We start from the raw sequence: 23,788 nt of genomic DNA on the forward strand, positions 1-23,788 counted from the left end.
CAGCACCATGGACAGAGAGCGGAGGTCTAATTCTCAACACGGGCACGAACACACACACACACACACACACACACACACACACACACACACACACACACACACACACACACACACACACACACACACACACACACACACACACACACACACACACACAGAGTGAGAGAGAGGGAGCGAGCGAGGTATAAAACTATTTTTCCTATTCGGCATATTGAACCGTCGGCCTAATGCGCCTCCTTTTTGAAAAGTCGGACTAACGGACCTTCGGACCAATGGGTTTCGTTTTCGGAACATTGAACCGTCGGAATAGTGGCATGTCGATCTAATGGGAACTATTTCGGAACATTGAGACGTCGGAACAATGAGGCGTCGGAATTACGGGCAGGCCCCGTTGCAATAGGCTAGAGCTTGCTGTTTAATTCAGTCAAAGAGGCAACAGGATTAAGTTATTTTAAGGCACATTTGGATTATTGTGACAAAGATCTGTCCGTAATTTTCTTAAAGATAGGAAGATTGCTTGGTATCCACTGGGTGGCATCACATAATCGCACAGTCAAGGCAATGTTAACTGCAATATCCAGCTTAACATGCCCTCTTCTTCTTCGCTTCCTTTATTTTTAAAATGGTATTTCAGTCGTTTCCTATCACATTGCGTTCAATAGGAGTCGCTGTCTCTCTAAAATATGTCTGGCCCTGTGTAGTAGGGTCGAGATGTTTATGAGAACGTTGATAGACCTGTACAACAACGTAGAAAATGCAAGAAATCAGATATAACTATCACATATCAATAAAAATGCCTAATGAAAGTACCTTTACAGAGTGGGTTTGGTGTCCATCCGTTTTCCGTGCATGTAGCCGTACGAGCATCAGTTGGCGTGAAGCCTTCTTTGCACTGGTATTGTGCATTTTCACCAATCCCCTTACTTTGAAGCTGTTCTTCCAAATTAGGGTCATTTGGATCCTGACATCTGAATAAAGCTGAATAAAGAAGCACAATTGTGTCTCATTGGGAACTTATAGTGGTTCATGATTGTTTTCGCAAATCATACAGTGCGACATCTACATAGTTCTCAATATAGATATATCTCAATATAAATATTTATACATCTACAACTAATTGATGCACGAAAATAATGTTGCCTACCTTGGCATTCTGCAGCTGTATTCCATTCCCCACTTTTTGTACAAGTAATTGTTTTCTGGGTTTGCTGATCATCAATGGAAAACCAGTGGCCTTGGTTGCATATCACCGAAACGGTTTCTCCAGGTAAAAATTGGTCCTTATTTACATCAAGATAAGTGTTCTCTCTCTCTTGCGGCAGTTGACATGTCACTTCTGAAAATCAAAAAGTAGGATAACAAATTAATATTGCCATTACCCAGCAAGCAATAGCCCTCATATTGATATCTGTGCCTGATAAAGCCCTGAATTAGACAACCTACACTGCAGCCACTTATGGGCCCTCATTTATCAAACAAATGTAGGAATGAGCGCAAATCTGAACGCATTATTAATTTTTTACGATGAATCATCTGACAAACCCACGTGAGATTCACAAAACGTTCGTATCACACCAATCCCAGTGTACGATTACAATAATTAACGTAACACGCCCATATAAAAGCACGTCTTCAGAAGTCTTGCCCCTAACTTTTTTTGACATCCAAATTGTGCGGGTCACCCCATAGGGTACCCGATACCCATGCAGGACCCGTGCAGGACTTTAGTTGTTGTGGAGGTACCAGAGAAGTCAGAGAACCCGACGCAGTCTTTAATTCATAATATCATCCGGAAGCGCACAAAGCTTTTAGCCGTGATATTATATTATAATATATTATATATTATATAATATTATATAAAACGGCAACAATCACTTTCTCCTGCTGCTGCGATTCACTCAGGACTGCAGGGAGTTAACGCTGATTGGCTGTTATGCTAAATCCTTCAGGGAGTGAACGCTGATTGGCATTGTGGGAGTTGTCATCTTAAAGTCACTAGCTGTTTCCCAATTTGAAGGACGCATGCTCAACGACCATCTTTTTAAGGACGCTACATCAGAGAACGCCTACAAGTACTGTTCCAATGTTGAGGACACTCGGAAATTTGCACCCTTTTCGCACCCTTTGATTTGGAGAATTCCATGATTTTTCAAGCAAAAATGCCCACAATCCTTTGCGTTCAGATGCTGCACGGGGTATTTAAAAATTGCGGATAGAAAGCAATACACATTGCTTTACACAAGTTACGTTTTTGAACGCTTTCAGAAATATTTTGTGCTGTATTGCTTTTTATAGATTCATTCTGTAAATGCAAAAAATTTGGCTTAGAGACCTTTTTTCCCAAAGTTTTTGCAACGTAATGAAAGCCTATATTTTTAATGGATTGATTTGTTTTAATATGTACGTAGCTGGTGTTTAAACAAACTACTGTCGCCAATAACAATTTCAACAATTAAAATATTGAAACATTTCCGGTTGGAGCAGTATTAAAAAGCGGAAGCAGTAGCGCATCCACACTAGCAAGTCGTTCCAAACCCCGAAGTCTACAAACGCTAGGCAGCGCTCTAGCCAGCCCTCTAGCCTAATCTCCATAGGACGCGACTCACAAGGAAGTGTTCTAACACGGCTGCAGCCTTCACATTGGGAAACAGCCTGTCTGCCTTTTCTCTGTGAAGAAGGCACCAAATTAGAAATGTATGTTACTACTCGATTACATATATGACCCGCTTTCAATACAGATTCATGTCTCCACCGGTGAAATGCTCCTTTAAGAATACTTACAATTAGATGATGACAATTATGTCACTTTAAAACATATAAATACATACATCCTTATTTAATGCTATTATGAGCACCAAAACATGAGTTTTCCGTCATTCAGTCAATGCTCCTGCCAAGCAATGAGGATTACATTGAGCATATTCGAGAAAACATTTTGCATTGCATGTAATTTATACTTCTTATAAAAAAAGAATTGCAAATACAGATGGATGACAAAATAAAGGAAATGCTGAGTACTTAAGGGATGCATAGATATATTCATGACGGGGTGTAGGTCCACTCAACTCCTGAAAGTGCCCAGTACATTAAAATAAATACAATATCATAATAAGTGATCATTAAAGGCATTGTTAGTAAGCATGAGTCTTCCTCTAATCACTTAAATATCACTTGGATGATTTTTGAATTTTAAGAGCATAATAACAACGTAGGCATAAATGATAACCAGATAACCCGATTTATTTTCCGTGCATGTAGCCGTACGAGCATCAGTTGGCGTGAAGCCTTCTTTGCACTGGTATTGTGCATTTTCACCAATCCCCTTACTTTGAAGCTGTTCTTCCAAATTAGGGTCATTTGGATCCTGACATCTGAATAAAGCTGAATAAAGAAGCATAATTGTGTCTCAGTGGGAACTTATAGTAGTTCATGATTGTTTTCCCAAATCCCAAGTATTTTTGCCAAAAATGCACATCCCTATTCGAAAGCTGATGGATGTCTTGAGCACTGTCGTCTCCTCCTTCCGCCATGATTCCAACTACAAGAAAATTAAAAACATTTTGTTGTAGGCTACACAGTGTGCCTGCGCGGCAACTTCAGGAGACTCGGATGAAGCGCTGGGAAGGATTTAAGCACAAGGTTTCCACACCGCGGGCACGGTTATCCACCGTGTGGATAACGAAATGAAAACGGTAATTGTTATTGACTCCATTTTATGGGGGTTTGCAGTTTCACCGGTGACCGTTACATCCCTATTCTGGACTATATAATCACTCTTTACCCGGTGCTAAAGCGTGCCACTTCCGTCGTTTTCCTGTCACATTACGTTCAATAGGTGGTGCTGTCTCTCTACAAAATGTCTGGCCCTGTGTAGAAGGGTCGATGATAGAGCTCAATGTTTATGAGAACGTTGACAGACCTGTACAACAATTTAGAAAATGCAAGAAACCACATATCAATAAAAATTAAAATACCTTTACAGAGTGGGTTTGGTGTCCATCCGTTTTCCGTGCATCTAGCTGTATCATCAGTTGGCCTGAAGCCTTCTTTGCACCAGTAGTGTGCATATCCACTATATCGTGTACTTTGAAGCCATTGTTTCAAATTAGGGTCATTTGGATCCTGACATATGATGATCTCTGAATAAAGAAGCACAATTGTGACTCATTGGGAACTTATAGTGGTTCATGATTGTTTTCGCAAATCATACAGTGCGACATCTACATAGTTCTCAATATAGATATATCTCAATATAAATATTTATACATCTACAACTAATTGATGCACGAAAATAATGTTGCCTACCTTGGCATTCTGCAGCTGTATTCCATTCCCCACTTTTTGTACAAGTAATTGTTTTCTGGGTTTGCTGATCATCAATGGAAAACCAGTGGCCTTGGTTGCATATCACCGAAACGGTTTCTCCAGGTAAAAATTGGTCCTTATTTACATCAAGATAAGTGTTCTCTCTCTCTTGCGGCAGTTGACATGTCACTTCTGAAAATCAAAAAGTAGGATAACAAATTAATATTGCCATTACCCAGCAAGCAATAGCCCTCATATTGATATCTGTGCCTGATAAAGCCCTGAATTAGACAACCTACACTGCAGCCACTTATGGGCCCTCATTTATCAAACAAATGTAGGAATGAGCGCAAATCTGAACGCATTATTAATTTTTTACGATGAATCATCTGACAAACCCACGTGAGATTCACAAAACGTTCGTATCACACCAATCCCAGCGTACGATTACAATAATTAACGTAACACGCCCATATAAAAGCACGTCTTCAGAAGTCTTGCCCCTAACTTTTTTTGACATCCAAATTGTGCGGGTCACCCCATAGGGTACCCGATACCCATGCAGGACCCGTGCAGGACTTTAGTTGTTGTGGAGGTACCAGAGAAGTCAGAGAACCCGACGCAGTCTTTAATTCATAATATCATCCGGAAGCGCACAAAGCTTTTAGCCGTGATATTATATTATAATATATATTATATAATATTATATAAAACGGCAACAATCACTTTCTCCTGCTGCTGCGATTCACTCAGGACTGCAGGGAGTTAACGCTGATTGGCTGTTATGCTAAATCCTTCAGGGAGTGAACGCTGATTGGCATTGTGGGAGTTGTCATCTTAAAGTCACTAGCTGTTTCCCAATTTGAAGGACGCATGCTCAACGACCATCTTTTTAAGGACGCTACATCAGAGAACGCCTACAAGTACTGTTCCAATGTTGAGGACACTCGGAAATTTGCACCCTTTTCGCACCCTTTGATTTGGAGAATTCCATGATTTTTCAAGCAAAAATGCCCACAATCCTTTGCGTTCAGACGCTGCACGGGGTATTTAAAAATTGCGGATAGAAAGCAATACACATTGCTTTACACAAGTTACGTTTTTGAACGCTTTCAGAAATATTTTGTGCTGTATTGCTTTTTATAGATTCATTCTGTAAATGCAAAAAATTTGGCTTAGAGACCTTTTTTCCCAAAGTTTTTGCAACGTAATGAAAGCCTATATTTTTAATGGATTGATTTGTTTTAATATGTACGTAGCTGGTGTTTAAACAAACTACTGTCGCCAATAACAATTTCAACAATTAAAATATTGAAACATTTCCGGTTGGAGCAGTATTAAAAAGCGGAAGCAGTAGCGCATCCACACTAGCAAGTCGTTCCAAACCCCGAAGTCTACAAACGCTAGGCAGCGCTCTAGCCAGCCCTCTAGCCTAATCTCCATAGGACGCGACTCACAAGGAAGTGTTCTAACACGGCTGCAGCCTTCACATTGGGAAACAGCCTGTCTGCCTTTTCTCTGTGAAGAAGGCACCAAATTAGAAATGTATGTTACTACTCGATTACATATATGACCCGCTTTCAATACAGATTCATGTCTCCACCGGTGAAATGCTCCTTTAAGAATACTTACAATTAGATGATGACAATTATGTCACTTTAAAACATATAAATACATACATCCTTATTTAATGCTATTATGAGCACCAAAACATGAGTTTTCCGTCATTCAGTCAATGCTCCTGCCAAGCAATGAGGATTACATTGAGCATATTCGAGAAAACATTTTGCATTGCATGTAATTTATACTTCTTATAAAAAAAGAATTGCAAATACAGATGGATGACAAAATAAAGGAAATGCTGAGTACTTAAGGGATGCATAGATATATTCATGACGGGGTGTAGGTCCACTCAACTCCTGAAAGTGCCCAGTACATTAAAATAAATACAATATCATAATAAGTGATCATTAAAGGCATTGTTAGTAAGCATGAGTCTTCCTCTAATCACTTAAATATCACTTGGATGATTTTTGAATTTTAAGAGCATAATAACAACGTAGGCATAAATGATAACCAGATAACCCGATTTATTTTCCGTGCATGTAGCCGTACGAGCATCAGTTGGCGTGAAGCCTTCTTTGCACTGGTATTGTGCATTTTCACCAATCCCCTTACTTTGAAGCTTTTCTTCCAAATTAGGGTCATTTGGATCCTGACATCTGAATAAAGCTGAATAAAGAAGCATAATTGTGTCTCAGTGGGAACTTATAGTAGTTCATGATTGTTTTCCCAAATCCCAAGTATTTTTGCCAAAAATGCACATCCCTATTCGAAAGCTGATGGATGTCTTGAGCACTGTCGTCTCCTCCTTCCGCCATGATTCCAACTACAAGAAAATTAAAAACATTTTGTTGTAGGCTACACAGTGTGCCTGCGCGGCAACTTCAGGAGACTCGGATGAAGCGCTGGGAAGGATTTAAGCACAAGGTTTCCACACCGCGGGCACGGTTATCCACCGTGTGGATAACGAAATGAAAACGGTAATTGTTATTGACTCCATTTTATGGGGGTTTGCAGTTTCACCGGTGACCGTTACATCCCTATTCTGGACTATATAATCACTCTTTACCCGGTGCTAAAGCGTGCCACTTCCGTCGTTTTCCTGTCACATTACGTTCAATAGGTGGTGCTGTCTCTCTACAAAATGTCTGGCCCTGTGTAGAAGGGTCGATGATAGAGCTCAATGTTTATGAGAACGTTGACAGACCTGTACAACAATTTAGAAAATGCAAGAAACCACATATCAATAAAAATTAAAATACCTTTACAGAGTGGGTTTGGTGTCCATCCGTTTTCCGTGCATCTAGCTGTATCATCAGTTGGCCTGAAGCCTTCTTTGCACCAGTAGTGTGCATATCCACTATATCGTGTACTTTGAAGCCATTGTTTCAAATTAGGGTCATTTGGATCCTGACATATGATGATCTCTGAATAAAGAAGCACAATTGTGACTCATTGGGAACTTATAGTGGTTCATGATTGTTTTCGCAAATCATACAGTGCGACATCTACATAGTTCTCAATATAGATATATCTCAATATAAATATTTATACATCTACAACTAATTGATGCACGAAAATAATGTTGCCTACCTTGGCATTCTGCAGCTGTATTCCATTCCCCACTTTTTGTACAAGTAATTGTTTTCTGGGTTTGCTGATCATCAATGGAAAACCAGTGGCCTTGGTTGCATATCACCGAAACGGTTTCTCCAGGTAAAAATTGGTCCTTATTTACATCAAGATAAGTGTTCTCTCTCTCTTGCGGCAGTTGACATGTCACTTCTGAAAATCAAAAAGTAGGATAACAAATTAATATTGCCATTACCCAGCAAGCAATAGCCCTCATATTGATATCTGTGCCTGATAAAGCCCTGAATTAGACAACCTACACTGCAGCCACTTATGGGCCCTCATTTATCAAACAAATGTAGGAATGAGCGCAAATCTGAACGCATTATTAATTTTTTACGATGAATCATCTGACAAACCCACGTGAGATTCACAAAACGTTCGTATCACACCAATCCCAGCGTACGATTACAATAATTAACGTAACACGCCCATATAAAAGCACGTCTTCAGAAGTCTTGCCCCTAACTTTTTTTGACATCTAAATTGTGCGGGTCACCCCATAGGGTACCCGATACCCATGCAGGACCCGTGCAGGACTTTAGTTGTTGTGGAGGTACCAGAGAAGTCAGAGAACCCGACGCAGTCTTTAATTCATAATATCATCCGGAAGCGCACAAAGCTTTTAGCCGTGATATTATATTATAATATATATTATATAATATTATATAAAACGGCAACAATCACTTTCTCCTGCTGCTGCGATTCACTCAGGACTGCAGGGAGTTAACGCTGATTGGCTGTTATGCTAAATCCTTCAGGGAGTGAACGCTGATTGGCATTGTGGGAGTTGTCATCTTAAAGTCACTAGCTGTTTCCCAATTTGAAGGACGCATGCTCAACGACCATCTTTTTAAGGACGCTACATCAGAGAACGCCTACAAGTACTGTTCCAATGTTGAGGACACTCGGAAATTTGCACCCTTTTCGCACCCTTTGATTTGGAGAATTCCATGATTTTTCAAGCAAAAATGCCCACAATCCTTTGCGTTCAGACGCTGCACGGGGTATTTAAAAATTGCGGATAGAAAGCAATACACATTGCTTTACACAAGTTACGTTTTTGAACGCTTTCAGAAATATTTTGTGCTGTATTGCTTTTTATAGATTCATTCTGTAAATGCAAAAAATTTGGCTTAGAGACCTTTTTTCCCAAAGTTTTTGCAACGTAATGAAAGCCTATATTTTTAATGGATTGATTTGTTTTAATATGTACGTAGCTGGTGTTTAAACAAACTACTGTCACCAATAACAATTTCAACAATTAAAATATTGAAACATTTCCGGTTGGAGCAGTATTAAAAAGCGGAAGCAGTAGCGCATCCACACTAGCAAGTCGTTCCAAACCCCGAAGTCTACAAACGCTAGGCAGCGCTCTAGCCAGCCCTCTAGCCTAATCTCCATAGGACGCGACTCACAAGGAAGTGTTCTAACACGGCTGCAGCCTTCACATTGGGAAACAGCCTGTCTGCCTTTTCTCTGTGAAGAAGGCACCAAATTAGAAATGTATGTTACTACTCGATTACATATATGACCCGCTTTCAATACAGATTCATGTCTCCACCGGTGAAATGCTCCTTTAAGAATACTTACAATTAGATGATGACAATTATGTCACTTTAAAACATATAAATACATACATCCTTATTTAATGCTATTATGAGCACCAAAACATGAGTTTTCCGTCATTCAGTCAATGCTCCTGCCAAGCAATGAGGATTACATTGAGCATATTCGAGAAAACATTTTGCATTGCATGTAATTTATACTTCTTATAAAAAAAGAATTGCAAATACAGATGGATGACAAAATAAAGGAAATGCTGAGTACTTAAGGGATGCATAGATATATTCATGACGGGGTGTAGGTCCACTCAACTCCTGAAAGTGCCCAGTACATTAAAATAAATACAATATCATAATAAGTGATCATTAAAGGCATTGTTAGTAAGCATGAGTCTTCCTCTAATCACTTAAATATCACTTGGATGATTTTTGAATTTTAAGAGCATAATAACAACGTAGGCATAAATGATAACCAGATAACCCGATTTATTTTCCGTGCATGTAGCCGTACGAGCATCAGTTGGCGTGAAGCCTTCTTTGCACTGGTATTGTGCATTTTCACCAATCCCCTTACTTTGAAGCTTTTCTTCCAAATTAGGGTCATTTGGATCCTGACATCTGAATAAAGCTGAATAAAGAAGCATAATTGTGTCTCAGTGGGAACTTATAGTAGTTCATGATTGTTTTCCCAAATCCCAAGTATTTTTGCCAAAAATGCACATCCCTATTCGAAAGCTGATGGATGTCTTGAGCACTGTCGTCTCCTCCTTCCGCCATGATTCCAACTACAAGAAAATTAAAAACATTTTGTTGTAGGCTACACAGTGTGCCTGCGCGGCAACTTCAGGAGACTCGGATGAAGCGCTGGGAAGGATTTAAGCACAAGGTTTCCACACCGCGGGCACGGTTATCCACCGTGTGGATAACGAAATGAAAACGGTAATTGTTATTGACTCCATTTTATGGGGGTTTGCAGTTTCACCGGTGACCGTTACATCCCTATTCTGGACTATATAATCACTCTTTACCCGGTGCTAAAGCGTGCCACTTCCGTCGTTTTCCTGTCACATTACGTTCAATAGGTGGTGCTGTCTCTCTACAAAATGTCTGGCCCTGTGTAGAAGGGTCGATGATAGAGCTCAATGTTTATGAGAACGTTGACAGACCTGTACAACAATTTAGAAAATGCAAGAAACCACATATCAATAAAAATTAAAATACCTTTACAGAGTGGGTTTGGTGTCCATCCGTTTTCCGTGCATCTAGCTGTATCATCAGTTGGCCTGAAGCCTTCTTTGCACCAGTAGTGTGCATATCCACTATATCGTGTACTTTGAAGCCATTGTTTCAAATTAGGGTCATTTGGATCCTGACATATGATGATCTCTGAATAAAGAAGCACAATTGTGACTCATTGGGAACTTATAGTGGTTCATGATTGTTTTCGCAAATCATACAGTGCGACATCTACATAGTTCTCAATATAGATATATCTCAATATAAATATTTATACATCTACAACTAATTGATGCACGAAAATAATGTTGCCTACCTTGGCATTCTGCAGCTGTATTCCATTCCCCACTTTTTGTACAAGTAATTGTTTTCTGGGTTTGCTGATCATCAATGGAAAACCAGTGGCCTTGGTTGCATATCACCGAAACGGTTTCTCCAGGTAAAAATTGGTCCTTATTTACATCAAGATAAGTGTTCTCTCTCTCTTGCGGCAGTTGACATGTCACTTCTGAAAATCAAAAAGTAGGATAACAAATTAATATTGCCATTACCCAGCAAGCAATAGCCCTCATATTGATATCTGTGCCTGATAAAGCCCTGAATTAGACAACCTACACTGCAGCCACTTATGGGCCCTCATTTATCAAACAAATGTAGGAATGAGCGCAAATCTGAACGCATTATTAATTTTTTACGATGAATCATCTGACAAACCCACGTGAGATTCACAAAACGTTCGTATCACACCAATCCCAGCGTACGATTACAATAATTAACGTAACACGCCCATATAAAAGCACGTCTTCAGAAGTCTTGCCCCTAACTTTTTTTGACATCTAAATTGTGCGGGTCACCCCATAGGGTACCCGATACCCATGCAGGACCCGTGCAGGACTTTAGTTGTTGTGGAGGTACCAGAGAAGTCAGAGAACCCGACGCAGTCTTTAATTCATAATATCATCCGGAAGCGCACAAAGCTTTTAGCCGTGATATTATATTATAATATATATTATATAATATTATATAAAACGGCAACAATCACTTTCTCCTGCTGCTGCGATTCACTCAGGACTGCAGGGAGTTAACGCTGATTGGCTGTTATGCTAAATCCTTCAGGGAGTGAACGCTGATTGGCATTGTGGGAGTTGTCATCTTAAAGTCACTAGCTGTTTCCCAATTTGAAGGACGCATGCTCAACGACCATCTTTTTAAGGACGCTACATCAGAGAACGCCTACAAGTACTGTTCCAATGTTGAGGACACTCGGAAATTTGCACCCTTTTCGCACCCTTTGATTTGGAGAATTCCATGATTTTTCAAGCAAAAATGCCCACAATCCTTTGCGTTCAGACGCTGCACGGGGTATTTAAAAATTGCGGATAGAAAGCAATACACATTGCTTTACACAAGTTACGTTTTTGAACGCTTTCAGAAATATTTTGTGCTGTATTGCTTTTTATAGATTCATTCTGTAAATGCAAAAAATTTGGCTTAGAGACCTTTTTTCCCAAAGTTTTTGCAACGTAATGAAAGCCTATATTTTTAATGGATTGATTTGTTTTAATATGTACGTAGCTGGTGTTTAAACAAACTACTGTCGCCAATAACAATTTCAACAATTAAAATATTGAAACATTTCCGGTTGGAGCAGTATTAAAAAGCGGAAGCAGTAGCGCATCCACACTAGCAAGTCGTTCCAAACCCCGAAGTCTACAAACGCTAGGCAGCGCTCTAGCCAGCCCTCTAGCCTAATCTCCATAGGACGCGACTCACAAGGAAGTGTTCTAACACGGCTGCAGCCTTCACATTGGGAAACAGCCTGTCTGCCTTTTCTCTGTGAAGAAGGCACCAAATTAGAAATGTATGTTACTACTCGATTACATATATGACCCGCTTTCAATACAGATTCATGTCTCCACCGGTGAAATGCTCCTTTAAGAATACTTACAATTAGATGATGACAATTATGTCACTTTAAAACATATAAATACATACATCCTTATTTAATGCTATTATGAGCACCAAAACATGAGTTTTCCGTCATTCAGTCAATGCTCCTGCCAAGCAATGAGGATTACATTGAGCATATTCGAGAAAACATTTTGCATTGCATGTAATTTATACTTCTTATAAAAAAAGAATTGCAAATACAGATGGATGACAAAATAAAGGAAATGCTGAGTACTTAAGGGATGCATAGATATATTCATGACGGGGTGTAGGTCCACTCAACTCCTGAAAGTGCCCAGTACATTAAAATAAATACAATATCATAATAAGTGATCATTAAAGGCATTGTTAGTAAGCAAGAGTCTTCCTCTAATCACTTAAATATCACTTGGATGATTTTTGTATTTTAAGAGCATAATAACAACGTAGGCATAAATGATAACCAGATAACCCGATTTGAAATAATGGTTCTGAAAAAGAGAGCGAATCCGTGATGCAAACGTCCACGGTCCCGGGTCACCGTTACGACCTTAGTTGTCGCAATGCAAGAAATCCTAGATTTGTGTGCGATGCCATTAGAAAAAAAAAAACTTACGGATGCAAGTAGGAGTTTCTTGAGTCCATTGACCATGTTGGCATGTAATTATACTCTCTCCTTCCATTCTGTAATTGGTACGGCATTTGTAGGTTACTCTGGCACCATCCCAGTAGACCACCCGTTTATTTTCAGTAATAACTGCATTCTCTACTCTTTTTGGTAAATTGCATTGGGAGGGCACTGAAAAAGAAAGAAAAAAGGGCACACACAATGTTAACCCAAAACCAAACATTAATTTCCACATCTATTGATGATGAAACAAACTGAAAAACATACAAACAAGTTGAAAAATAATGTTACCTGGGCTACTCTTGTTAATGGCTGATGGTTTTGCACTGGGCTGAACTATGCTGAATGGCTTTAATAGACTGCGATGAAACTAATAAACTCCATAAACTCTGCCCTCTTGGCAATTGCGTCATCTAATTGGGATTGCTTTGGTTGTACTGAGCCTTAATTGTCACTTTGGATTAAAATAAATCTAATTTTTTTAGTGCATGATTCAAACTCAACCTGCCCCAGAGTCTAATCTGTGTGACTTGGGCCAGGTGAGGGTGCTTTAACCAACAATTAACCACAGTACAGACACTCGCACACGTAATATTTACCTGCTGAATAGGCGTTAACTGACGCCTATTTATGAAGCAACCCAGTTGCGCGGGAAGTAGGGGTGCGGCAGTGGCTGCAGCACCCCTGGTGGCGAAGCTTTAAAACTTCGATGACAATAAAATTATAGCTTATAAATATCTCTGGTTGTAGTTTCTGTTCCACAACATTGTGTACGTCATGTTTGGGGCATGGGATGAAGAGAGGGATAATTTAAAAAATATTTTATTTATCTTCAATGTGTACAATCAGATTTGTCTTGACGTGATTGCGATTCAGCCTAAGCATGCACGCACACTCACAGCCTGACACAAAAACGACAAACAAGTTCTAGAGTGGTCTGCAGAATACAGGGCCTGTGTAACATAGTATCTTTAGAATTCTATAAACTCTACGTTCATGTTAAGTTAGTATCTCGTCGCTTTGAAAGTAGAGCGAGTTCAATGAGGCCGAACGTACTCCTCGTCAACAAAAATTGCTGCGGCCATAAAGAGATTTATTTTCTTTGCATTTGTATCACATTGGTCATTTTAATTTAGATTTTAAATGCTTTTACACACTTACATTACTACTTTACGCCGGTCACCAATTTAGGCATTGCACGGTCTTGCTGTGCATGCAATACAATGTAAAGTTGTTTTGTTTGTTTTCGAGCTGGTTTGCTAAAGAGGCTAATGTAGCTAACATTAGCAATGACTATATGAGAAACGGGATATTTACTAAGACCAAAAGGGGACGTGCCTCCGCAAATTCTGCAAGAAAGCTGGGAGATTTGCAACTTACGACAGAGTGGGTTTGGGGTCCATCCGTTTTCCGTGCATCTAGCTGTAACATAAGCAGTTGGCCTGAAGCCTTCTTTGCACCGGTAGTATGCATATCCACCATATTGTGCAGTTCGAAGCCGTTCTTTCAAATTAGGGTCATTTGGATCCTGACATGTGATCACTGAATAAAGAAGCACAATTGTGTCTCAGTGGGAATTTATAGTGGTTCATGATTGTTTTCCCAAATCATACTCTGTGACATCTACATAGTTCTCAATATAGATTTCTGGGCACTTACGTGAACTTATTTGGTTTACTTTAATTTGATAACAATTGTTTAAAAAACACAGCAATCCAATCAAAGCTGAAGGATCGGGGCGACCTGGTTGGTTCACATATGAGGACAACAATCCTAAGAATATTTATAGATCTACAACTAATTGATGCATGAAAAAAATGTTGCCTACCTTGGCATGGCCCCACCCAAATGACGCCAGCTGAAATCCATTTCCCACTTTCTGTACAAGTAATTGTTTTCTGGGTTTGCTGATCATTAAAGGAAAACCAGTGGCCTTGGGCGCATTTCACCGAAACGGTTTCTCCAGGTAAAAATCGGTCCTTATATACATCAAGATAAGTGGTTCCTCTCTCTTGCAGCAGTTGACATGTCACTCCTGAAAATCAAAAAGTAGGATAACAAATTAATATTGCAATTCACCAGCAAGCAATAGCCCCCATATTGATATCTGTGCCTGACAAAGCCCTGAATTAGACAGCCTATTAGTCTCGCCCCTAACCTTTATGACAAGAACAAACGTCCAACGAAAAAAAATAAGGAATTCTTCGGAGACCGAAGTTGAGACACTCGTGTCACAAGCTGATGCGAACTGTCTGATTTTGTTTGGTAGCCAAAAAGCTGGCATTAAAGGCAAGCCAAAAAACGCTACATGGAAGCAAATCACTGATGCAGTCAATAGTGTGTCCACTGTTCATTTGGCTACGGAAGAGGTTTGAATAATTAATCCTGCTTAAAAATTTCACATTTGACCTGTAGGCTATCGTTTGCATTGTGTTAAAAGTAATTTTATTCTGAATAAGGTGATGTAAAAATGGTCAGAACCAAAAAAAATATGTTGGGGCTGTGAAGCGGTCCATAATAGAAACTGGAGGTGGCCGGGTGGACCCTAGCCTTGAACTGACGAAATTTGAGGAGCGATCGGGTCTCCCTCCATTTCGGGCATAGGTGGTGGCGGAGGAGGCACAGATGCACGCCAGACCAGTCATGGAAGTGGTAAAAACGCCTTAGTAATTATTTAAAATATATATATATATACAGCTTCCTTGTTACAAAGTAATGGCAAGAATAATCTCATGATTTATTTTTATTTTTAAAGATGAAATGCAAGCAGGTTCATCCAAAATGGGAACCGAGCCAAGCCCAGTTGCATTCAAACAAATACGGATAAAGAAAAAGAAGGGCCGCCGCCAACAGTGCCGGAACGCGTGTCTGCCCGAAGTGCTGGTCTGCACGCATCTGTCTTGATTGCAGAGGTCCTGGACAAACAAATGGAGATGTGCAGGTCAATGGTGGAAATAAATAACTCTGTTAGCCATTAACGAAACATTGAAACAAATAAAGAATGCAATACATAAATAAATTGGTTTGCTGTACTTTGACCTCTGTCTTGCTTTTAACCAAAAAATAAACATATTGCTTACCCTTTAAATATTAGAAGCGCCAAATTAAATCCTCCCTTCTTCTTAGAGCTCCAACATGTGGCTCCTGTGGCCAGGGATCTCTGGGCTTCGGGTCATCTGGTTGCAGGTCGGCAAATGGCACCCCATTTGCCAGCGCAATATTATGGAGAACCCCACATGCTAAAATAATATTACAGGTCTTTTCTGGGCTGTAAAGCAACATTCTGACCCGATGGTCATCCACCTGCCCTTGAGTAGGCCTATACATCGCTCCACTGTTGCCCTTGTGCGCGTGTGAGCGCTGTTGAAATTGCGCTCCTGATCCGTGTTTGGATGAGTCAGGGGAGTTAAAAGAGAATTGGACAGGGGATAGCCTTCGTCATCTAGATGAATCACATCAAACTTTTAGTGCGATGTCTTAAACGTTGTTCAGGAGAAAATAAAGTGTGACTGTGCCTAACTCATCGAGGAGATGACTCCGACCATGTACGCCCTATGTAGACGATGCCCAACGTTGCTACCTTGGAAAATAAAATAATCGTGCGGGCCCACAGGCCATCAGGCTACCATGTTAAGGATTGATTTTTCTGGCATCGCAAATAATCTGGTCATTAATTGAATAGCTTTTACGGTTGATGTACGCGTAATCATTAATAGATGGTGGCTTCATACGCACATGGGTACAATCAACTGCACCAATCACTAGCAATAGCATAAAATTACCGTTTGATTCCAGTTTGCCAATGGTTATGATATGGGAATTGAATATAGAATTCGGAGAGGGGCATTATAGTTGCCAAAACTGCTGGCATGGTTCGGCTAATACTTGGCTGGGAAATACCAGACCTGTCCCCGATCTCCCGCTGATAGGTCCCGGTGGCCAAAAACCCTGAGGTGGAGCACACCTGCACTGGCAAAAGGTATCGAGTTTCTCGCCATAACCGTGGCTCCAAAGCATTGCATAGCTCCATCAGGAGCCTCGGGAGACGAAAACGACTCAAGAGCCATCACTCTCCATGAAAATGTGCATTAAGGGCCTAGTTGCAGGTTAACGGGAAGTTTTGATCAATGGCTTCATAAAGCATTTATAACATGTCTGCAAAATAGTGTTAAAGTCCAGTTTTGGGCGTTTATGGCGTCTGAGAGGTGGAAAGAACCTAACATGTATGATGGCCTACAACCGTATAAATTCGAACCTCTCAGATGTGAGAGGGTGATTAAGGAATTGCCGAGAACTGATGGCAGTCAAGGCCAATTAAATGCATAGTCAGAGGAGAATGAGTGGAGAGTTGCTATAATTTAGCAACGCAGCAACGAGCGCTGGAGCAAGTCAATAAACAGCAGTGCATACAATAACAACACTTTTATTTATTTTTACTGTCAGTGAATAGCACAGAGTGAAAGTCAACGTTTTCTTTATATCGAGTGACCGCGATTATGTCGTTCAGATAAGTACAGGTAAACTTAGTCAGAAGATCTAGAAATAGAAGGCATAATGCTATGGGCTAACTTGCCAGTCCCACCTGTGAAATCCCCCCCGGATAATATCTAATTAAATCTTACCCCCGAAGTAGACAGATTTCCGATTAGTTAACCCACTTTTTGATGGTAGCCTACTAGCTCCAGTAACAACATCTTTGCCTAGTGTTTATTTCTAAGCTTTATTTTACCCAGCGTGCGAAATACCCATCAATATTCGGGGGTCCCCATCTCCCTATTGTGGCGCAATACCGATATACAGATTCACAGTAGGCCTATAACACTACAATATTTCATGAATGCAAGCCAAGACAATCAGTTTTTAGCTTACATGACAACACGCACACACTTAACAATTTTTGATAATCCGATATGCTAGGCCTATATATTTTAAAGCAACACTGACATAGGAGGCTGCATTCATTGGCTGAAGATGTTTGGATGCACGTTGATTTATAACAAGGAGAGGGAAAGTTTTGCATTACAATGCAAACACGACAATAATTGGCACCAATCTGGCACACTTAGAAGAGCAATCAGCTGAATAAATGGCGGGTATAACTGCGGTCAAGTCAGCCGTCATTCGTTCATCCGCGGTCAAGCCAGCTGTCACACAAATCTTCGTGCGCCCCTACTCTAAACAGCCTTTGTGTGGTATCTCGCAAACTTTTCAAAATAAAAGTCTTCACCTACGTTTGTGTGGATCGCTGCGATCGCTACCAGACCGGCGTGAAAACGTCCAAAACAAACAAGGGTGTTCAAAGGACCAAGTATGCACGTGAGGTTTTCAATGGACATTTTCTTCGAAACTATACATTAAAATCACATGGTTCCTTGTGTCAGTACAACGGTTAATATGGTCATATCAGTCAGTGCCAGGGGTGTTACACTGAAAAGAGTGATCCAAGAGGTCAGTGTTTCACATTTTCTGCAACATGCACGGTGTGCATTATAACAAGAACGTAAATAAAACATAAGATCTCCCCCTACCGGTGGGTCTTTCTTTTCTTGACAATAACCATAATTCTAAACAGCATTTTGTACAGTAGCCTATAATAGGAAATTCTCAAAGGTAAATCAACGTTATTTAACACTGTAGCAGCCTGAGAGGCTAACACTGTAGCCTCTTAGGCCGCTAAGAGGCTTAGGTGGGCTCCAGGCCGGTTGCACCAACTGGGCGTAAGCCTGGTCGTAACTACGCCTGGTCGTAACTTGGCGTTCTAAGTCCAACCTAACCGTTACGCCGGTTGCACCAACTGGGCTTAGCGTTCTTTTCACTAAGACCAGGCGTAAATCCTACGCCTGGTCAGGGGCAGGCGTAGAGTTGAAATTCCAGGCTGTTTCTATAGCAATTACATCCAATTCAATGCAGCTTTACCACCATCCTTGCAACGCTTCGCTAAACTGCATTTCAAAGCACAGCCGGCGATATGATCAGTGTTCACAGATCGACTGCCTGTCGGGAAGATATCGCTGGCCGATTAGTCCGTTCTCAACTTATAATCAGTTGTGAATGTTGTTTTAACTACGTTTATATGTTTTATATAGGCCGACACATTAAACAAATCTCTCCTACAGAACCATTCCCGTCTACATGCCTGCTCGTCGTAAACCAGACATTACAAATACATATTTTAATTATATTCGTTTGCAGTGTTTTATTGTTAGGCATTAACACAATTGATGAATGACATGAGTGAACGAATGAATTATTTATTTCGGTGTCCAACAGCATGTCAAGTAAAATAGTAAACAGCTGTTGTCACGAGGTATCCTAGCAACGCGGTGATATGCGCATACCATGGAACATTCACATGGCCGCGCATGGCTAAGACCGGGCGTAGTTAAAGGAGCATTTCACCGGTGCAGACATGAATATGTATTGAAATTGGGTCCTATTGGGTCCTGTAGTCGAATAATAAAATAAAATTCTAATTTGGTGCCGTCTTGACCGAGAAAAGGCAGAAAGTGACTTTTTGGCGCTTGTGGATTGAAGACAACAACTCCTACCATGCACAGCTTCGCTGGCGGCCACTCCCGCTGATCATCTCCGCCTATCGGACACCTCCTTGTTCCATCTACTAATGGAACAAATCAGCGTGGAGCTTGAACCGACGTCACTAGAGTAGTGACGCTTGCACAGAAGCATACGGCCGACATCTTTCCTTATTCTGGGTGGAAATAGTAACATAGTTACGCCATTAAATGCGTTTATGTAAACATTTTTAGCGAGAAAGGTGCATTTTAATTTCATAATGTTCGCTCGTTGAATTTGAAGGATGTTTGGTTTGATAGTTATGATGACGAAGAGGGAACGCTCCATTCACTTGCATGGACAGCGTCTCTGGTTGCTAAGCAACCTCAACGTCTTGGCGGACTATATTATTGTTATTTATATCCGAGATTATTTAATCTAACCCGATCTAAACTCTATCATGCACCCAAACATGGCGGCGTTTGGGTTTCCTACCTCGGACTCCTAAATCCAGCGCAGCCACAGGCGCCTTGGCGCGTTGAACCAATTTTTGTGACACACAATGATCAAGCGACAAATTAGGCACGTTACACGCGTTTGTTGTGGCCGTAGCCCGTGTCCACCAAAAGCGTTTTTTTATGCGCTTTCACCCAAAAAATCGGCTTTGTGTGGACGGGGCCAAGAAGGCGAATACACGTCACCAAGACGGGGAGACAGCGCCAGGCGACTTACGCCACTATCTGCCAATGGATCGTGGATGCCTGGGCTGAGATAACAGTCTTCACTGTGGTCCAAGCTTTCACGAAGGCAGGAATAATCACTGAACTGCCAGGCAACAACAGCGACAATGACTCGGATAATGACGAGAGGAATCCGGGCATGTTGGATGCCGTAGGCCTACTCGCCCAACTGTTCAATTCGCACACACAAGAATTCGAGGAATTCGTAGACGGGGAATGAACTGAAAAGGTGAGCTTATTGTTAAGAGATATTGATCAGATATTGTTAATATGCACATAAACGTTTGAACATCGTTACCATGGGAGTGACCAGAGTTGTCAGAACGCTTAATAAAGTTTGACTTTATCTGACTGTTTTGTTGACATTCTCTATAGCACAGCTCGGTCTTGTCGATGCATAACGCAACCCCAGTCAAACGTTTGACTGCAGTATCTTCTATTCTATGCGCCTAATAATCCGGTGCGCCCTATATATGAAAACAGTTCTAAAATAGGCAATTCATTAAAGGCGCGCCTTATAATCCGGTGTGCCTTATAGTACGGAAAATACGGTAGTCCTCGTTTGTATTTCTTTCGAAATGGTGAACTTTTGCATGGAGCCATCTTCTATGTCAGATCCAGTACCCTCCGCCAATGTACTTCAGTTTTATCAACAGCCTCTGTTATCTTAGCTTCAGACGCTGTGGATGTTAGTTTCTGCTGGTGAAGTCCCACCCACTGGCACTGCTCTAATAGGTCTGTAGCGTCAGTGGGTCCCACCCCCTAGAGGGGGGTGGGACTAGTGGTTGTAGTCTTACGAGAATCATCTCCTCTTACACTTCCTGTTTTCTTGTACGCAAAAATCGTCATATTGCGTCATTAAAAACAGGAAGTGTTGGAGATCGATACGGATCTCTCCAGTCTCTCCAGAAAATAAGGGAATGATGCTAGACCATTCAAAAATATGCGGGGGGGTTCTAAAAATACAAAGCTTATGTGAAATGGGTGAAGTTTCCCTTTAAGACCAGGCGTAAGTCCCGTTGGTGCAACCGGCGTTAGTTCCATTCTAACGCCAGGTCGTAACTAAGACCTACTTAGCAGTTACGACCAGGCTTAGTTACGCCCAGTTGGTGCAACCGGCCCCAGGTAGTTACGCGTCCTTCAATGAATCCAAGTCTGTTGATGAATATTGTTTGAGAGTTTATTAGAAGACCGAATGACAACTGATGAATGAAAACATCTAGAGAGTAATGAAAACAAATAAATAAAAGATGAAGTGATCACGATGACAAGGCTAATGAGGGTTGTTACTGACTGTAGTTGGACGGTAGTTTGACAGTAAACAGAAAATATAATCAGGAGCGCCACTAACCCCCTTTGTCTCTTACCCCCGCCTGCCTGAGTGCCATAGATTAAATGACACCCATGTGTCAATCAAACGGAAGTGACATGAACCAAAACAGTGAGTAACCTTTCAAAATAAACAAACAAACAGACCAAACATGTATTTTGGCCCCTACAATGCTAATCAAATCAAATCAAATGTATTCATTAAGCACATTTAATAACAAGATGATCGGGGGTGGGGGGAGATCTTAAATTGTATTTATATTTTATTCATGCCTGTCTACGCTTCAATCTTGTGCATGTTGCAGAAAATATACTTCAAAGTGCTAATAATGCAATTTGCAAAGGCCAAAATATGCATATGTGAGTATTTCAAAGGACATTATCTCAAAATCCCTACAGTTCTATCAAATTGTTCCGTGTGTACTAGTAGTCAGGACAATGGCTAATATGGTCATGTCAGTCAGTGCCGAAACTTATGTATAATTTTGCCTATACCTCTCTTCAAAGTGCTATCATAATGCAATTGGCAAAGGCCAAAATATGCATGTGAGTTTTTCAAAGGACATTTACTCAAAATCTATGGAGTAAAATCACATTGTTCCATGTGTACTAGTAGTCGGGCTATAATAGCGCAAGCGCAAATACGATCAGACAGATTCACGTTGAACACATACACAAAGCACATTCGTCCATCCCGGCGGATGGTGACAGACAGCCCACAACACGCCAAAAATCACCACGGCGGGTGTGCTCTCTCTCTCTCACCCTTGCACGCCCGTACACAAATCACTCCAACTCCAAGGCTAGGCTGCTTCACCACAACTAACCAAAAGGCCTTCATAACCATGCAGTAGGCCTATGCCGAAGCCGGAAAGGAAACACGCACAGTCGCACACAAGTTTTATCATCAACATTCAGTCACTGCAAAGATTTAAACAATAGCCTCTTACCATAAGTTAGAATGGACCCAAAGTGTGATTGATACAGTCTTGTTTAGCTTTCGCTTGCAATCCGTTTGCAAGATTAGCAAAACTAATTTGCATACCTGCACTGGACTGGCTGGTTCCGCAAGGCAAATAATAATGTGATGTAGCCTATTCTGTGTATGTCCAGTCAGACTTGTTGTCTCCCTTGTTGTGGTCTTGTAGGCTATACTTTCCTGTGTGAGCCGAATCACCTAAATTAATTCCCGACGATTTGTGTCGTTTGCTATAATAAAGACTTGACTAGACTATCTATACATCTAGGCTATTAATTAACATTATAGCCATAATAGCCTAGATATAACTATTCACTTCGCCAAAGGCGAAGTGAATAGTTACATATAGCCCCGAGACCGAAGGTCAAGGGGGCTATTCCCCACTATTCACAGAGCCTCAGGTGAATAATTGTTAATTAAATGTTTTAGTATATACTACACGTGAACGCAAAAAATAAACAAGCTAACACTTTTTGCCAGGATTTATTGGTTTTTTATTAGCGGTGTATTTGTTTTTATTAGAGGACATTTCGCGATGAACACAATATCGAGTTTGAGATGTCAATCATGGGATATTGCCCAATTTCCCTAGATAGGGAGCCAATCAAATTACGCCATCTTAGGAGGTTCACGTGTAGCATATAACTAAAGCATAACTATAAGCGGCCGCTGGTGATAAACATTTTTGGTGGTGCGCAGTAATAGACGGGGATCCGGGGGTCCCTCCCCCAGAAAAAAAAAATTTGGTAGATTTGATTTCCTGTATTCTGGTGCATTCTGGCCACTACCCATTACCTAGTATTCATTCAGATTCATAGCCTACATCCTGACTTGCAGAGCCTGGACAAGCTTACACTGAATATACAGACCTACTTTATGGCCATTCCACCAGCCATTGCTAATTGACCCATTGTTGTTATTCTGATATTGAGACAAATCATGATCACTGTCCCATAGCGTCCATTTTTTGTGATTCTCAATGTCTACTTCAAATGCAGTTAGAAATATAATAATAATAATAATAAATCAGTTTTTTATAGCGCTTTTCTAAGTACTCAAAGACGCTTTACAAATAAGAAAGGAATACATACAGACAGTACAGACAATCAAACAAAAGGGAAAAAAATAAACACCACAACAATAGCCAACACATTAAGAGAGCGGGAGAGAGTGAAAGATGGCGGAGGATGATTTGTCAAATTTTGTAGGTGGTCCTGAAGAGATAGGTTTTAAGTTGACTTTTGAATGAACAGAGTGTATCAGAGTTTTGGATGGCCAGAGGGAGGGAGTTCCAGAGGGTAGGGGCTGTGATGGGGAAGGCACTGTCCCCCAGGGTGCGATACTTGGTCTTGGTGATGAAGGTGAGAAG

The 23,788-nt window shown here is 40.8% G+C and overlaps 1 protein-coding gene across 12 annotated transcripts in view; it reads right to left on the reverse strand.

Annotated features, from left to right (window-relative positions):
* Positions 1–23,788, reverse strand: part of LOC130392841 (sushi, von Willebrand factor type A, EGF and pentraxin domain-containing protein 1-like) — a 137,366-nt gene that overhangs the window by 92,024 nt on the left and 21,554 nt on the right. For 8 of the 12 annotated variants that reach the window (XM_056603330.1, XM_056603339.1, XM_056603332.1 and 5 more), the window contains 11 exons: positions 14,687–14,893; positions 14,239–14,400; positions 12,847–13,029; positions 10,618–10,809; positions 10,287–10,451; positions 7,462–7,653; positions 7,131–7,295; positions 4,306–4,497; positions 3,975–4,139; positions 1,145–1,336; positions 811–978 (listed from right to left, as the gene is read on the reverse strand). In XM_056603330.1, coding sequence (XP_056459305.1) covers positions 811–978; positions 1,145–1,336; positions 3,975–4,139; positions 4,306–4,497; positions 7,131–7,295; positions 7,462–7,653; positions 10,287–10,451; positions 10,618–10,809; positions 12,847–13,029; positions 14,239–14,400; positions 14,687–14,893 — 1,983 coding nt within the window. Of the gene's footprint in view, positions 1–810; positions 979–1,144; positions 1,337–2,251; positions 3,382–3,974; positions 4,140–4,305; positions 4,498–7,130; positions 7,296–7,461; positions 7,654–10,286; positions 10,452–10,617; positions 10,810–12,846; positions 13,030–14,238; positions 14,401–14,686; positions 14,894–23,788 lie in introns of those variants that run through there. The other 4 variants (XM_056603333.1, XM_056603338.1, XM_056603337.1 and 1 more) reach the window with 4 other exon arrangements.

The sequence above is a fragment of the Gadus chalcogrammus genome, chromosome 12 (genome assembly GCF_026213295.1).
Source record: "Gadus chalcogrammus isolate NIFS_2021 chromosome 12, NIFS_Gcha_1.0, whole genome shotgun sequence".
NCBI lineage: Eukaryota > Metazoa > Chordata > Actinopteri > Gadiformes > Gadidae > Gadus > Gadus chalcogrammus.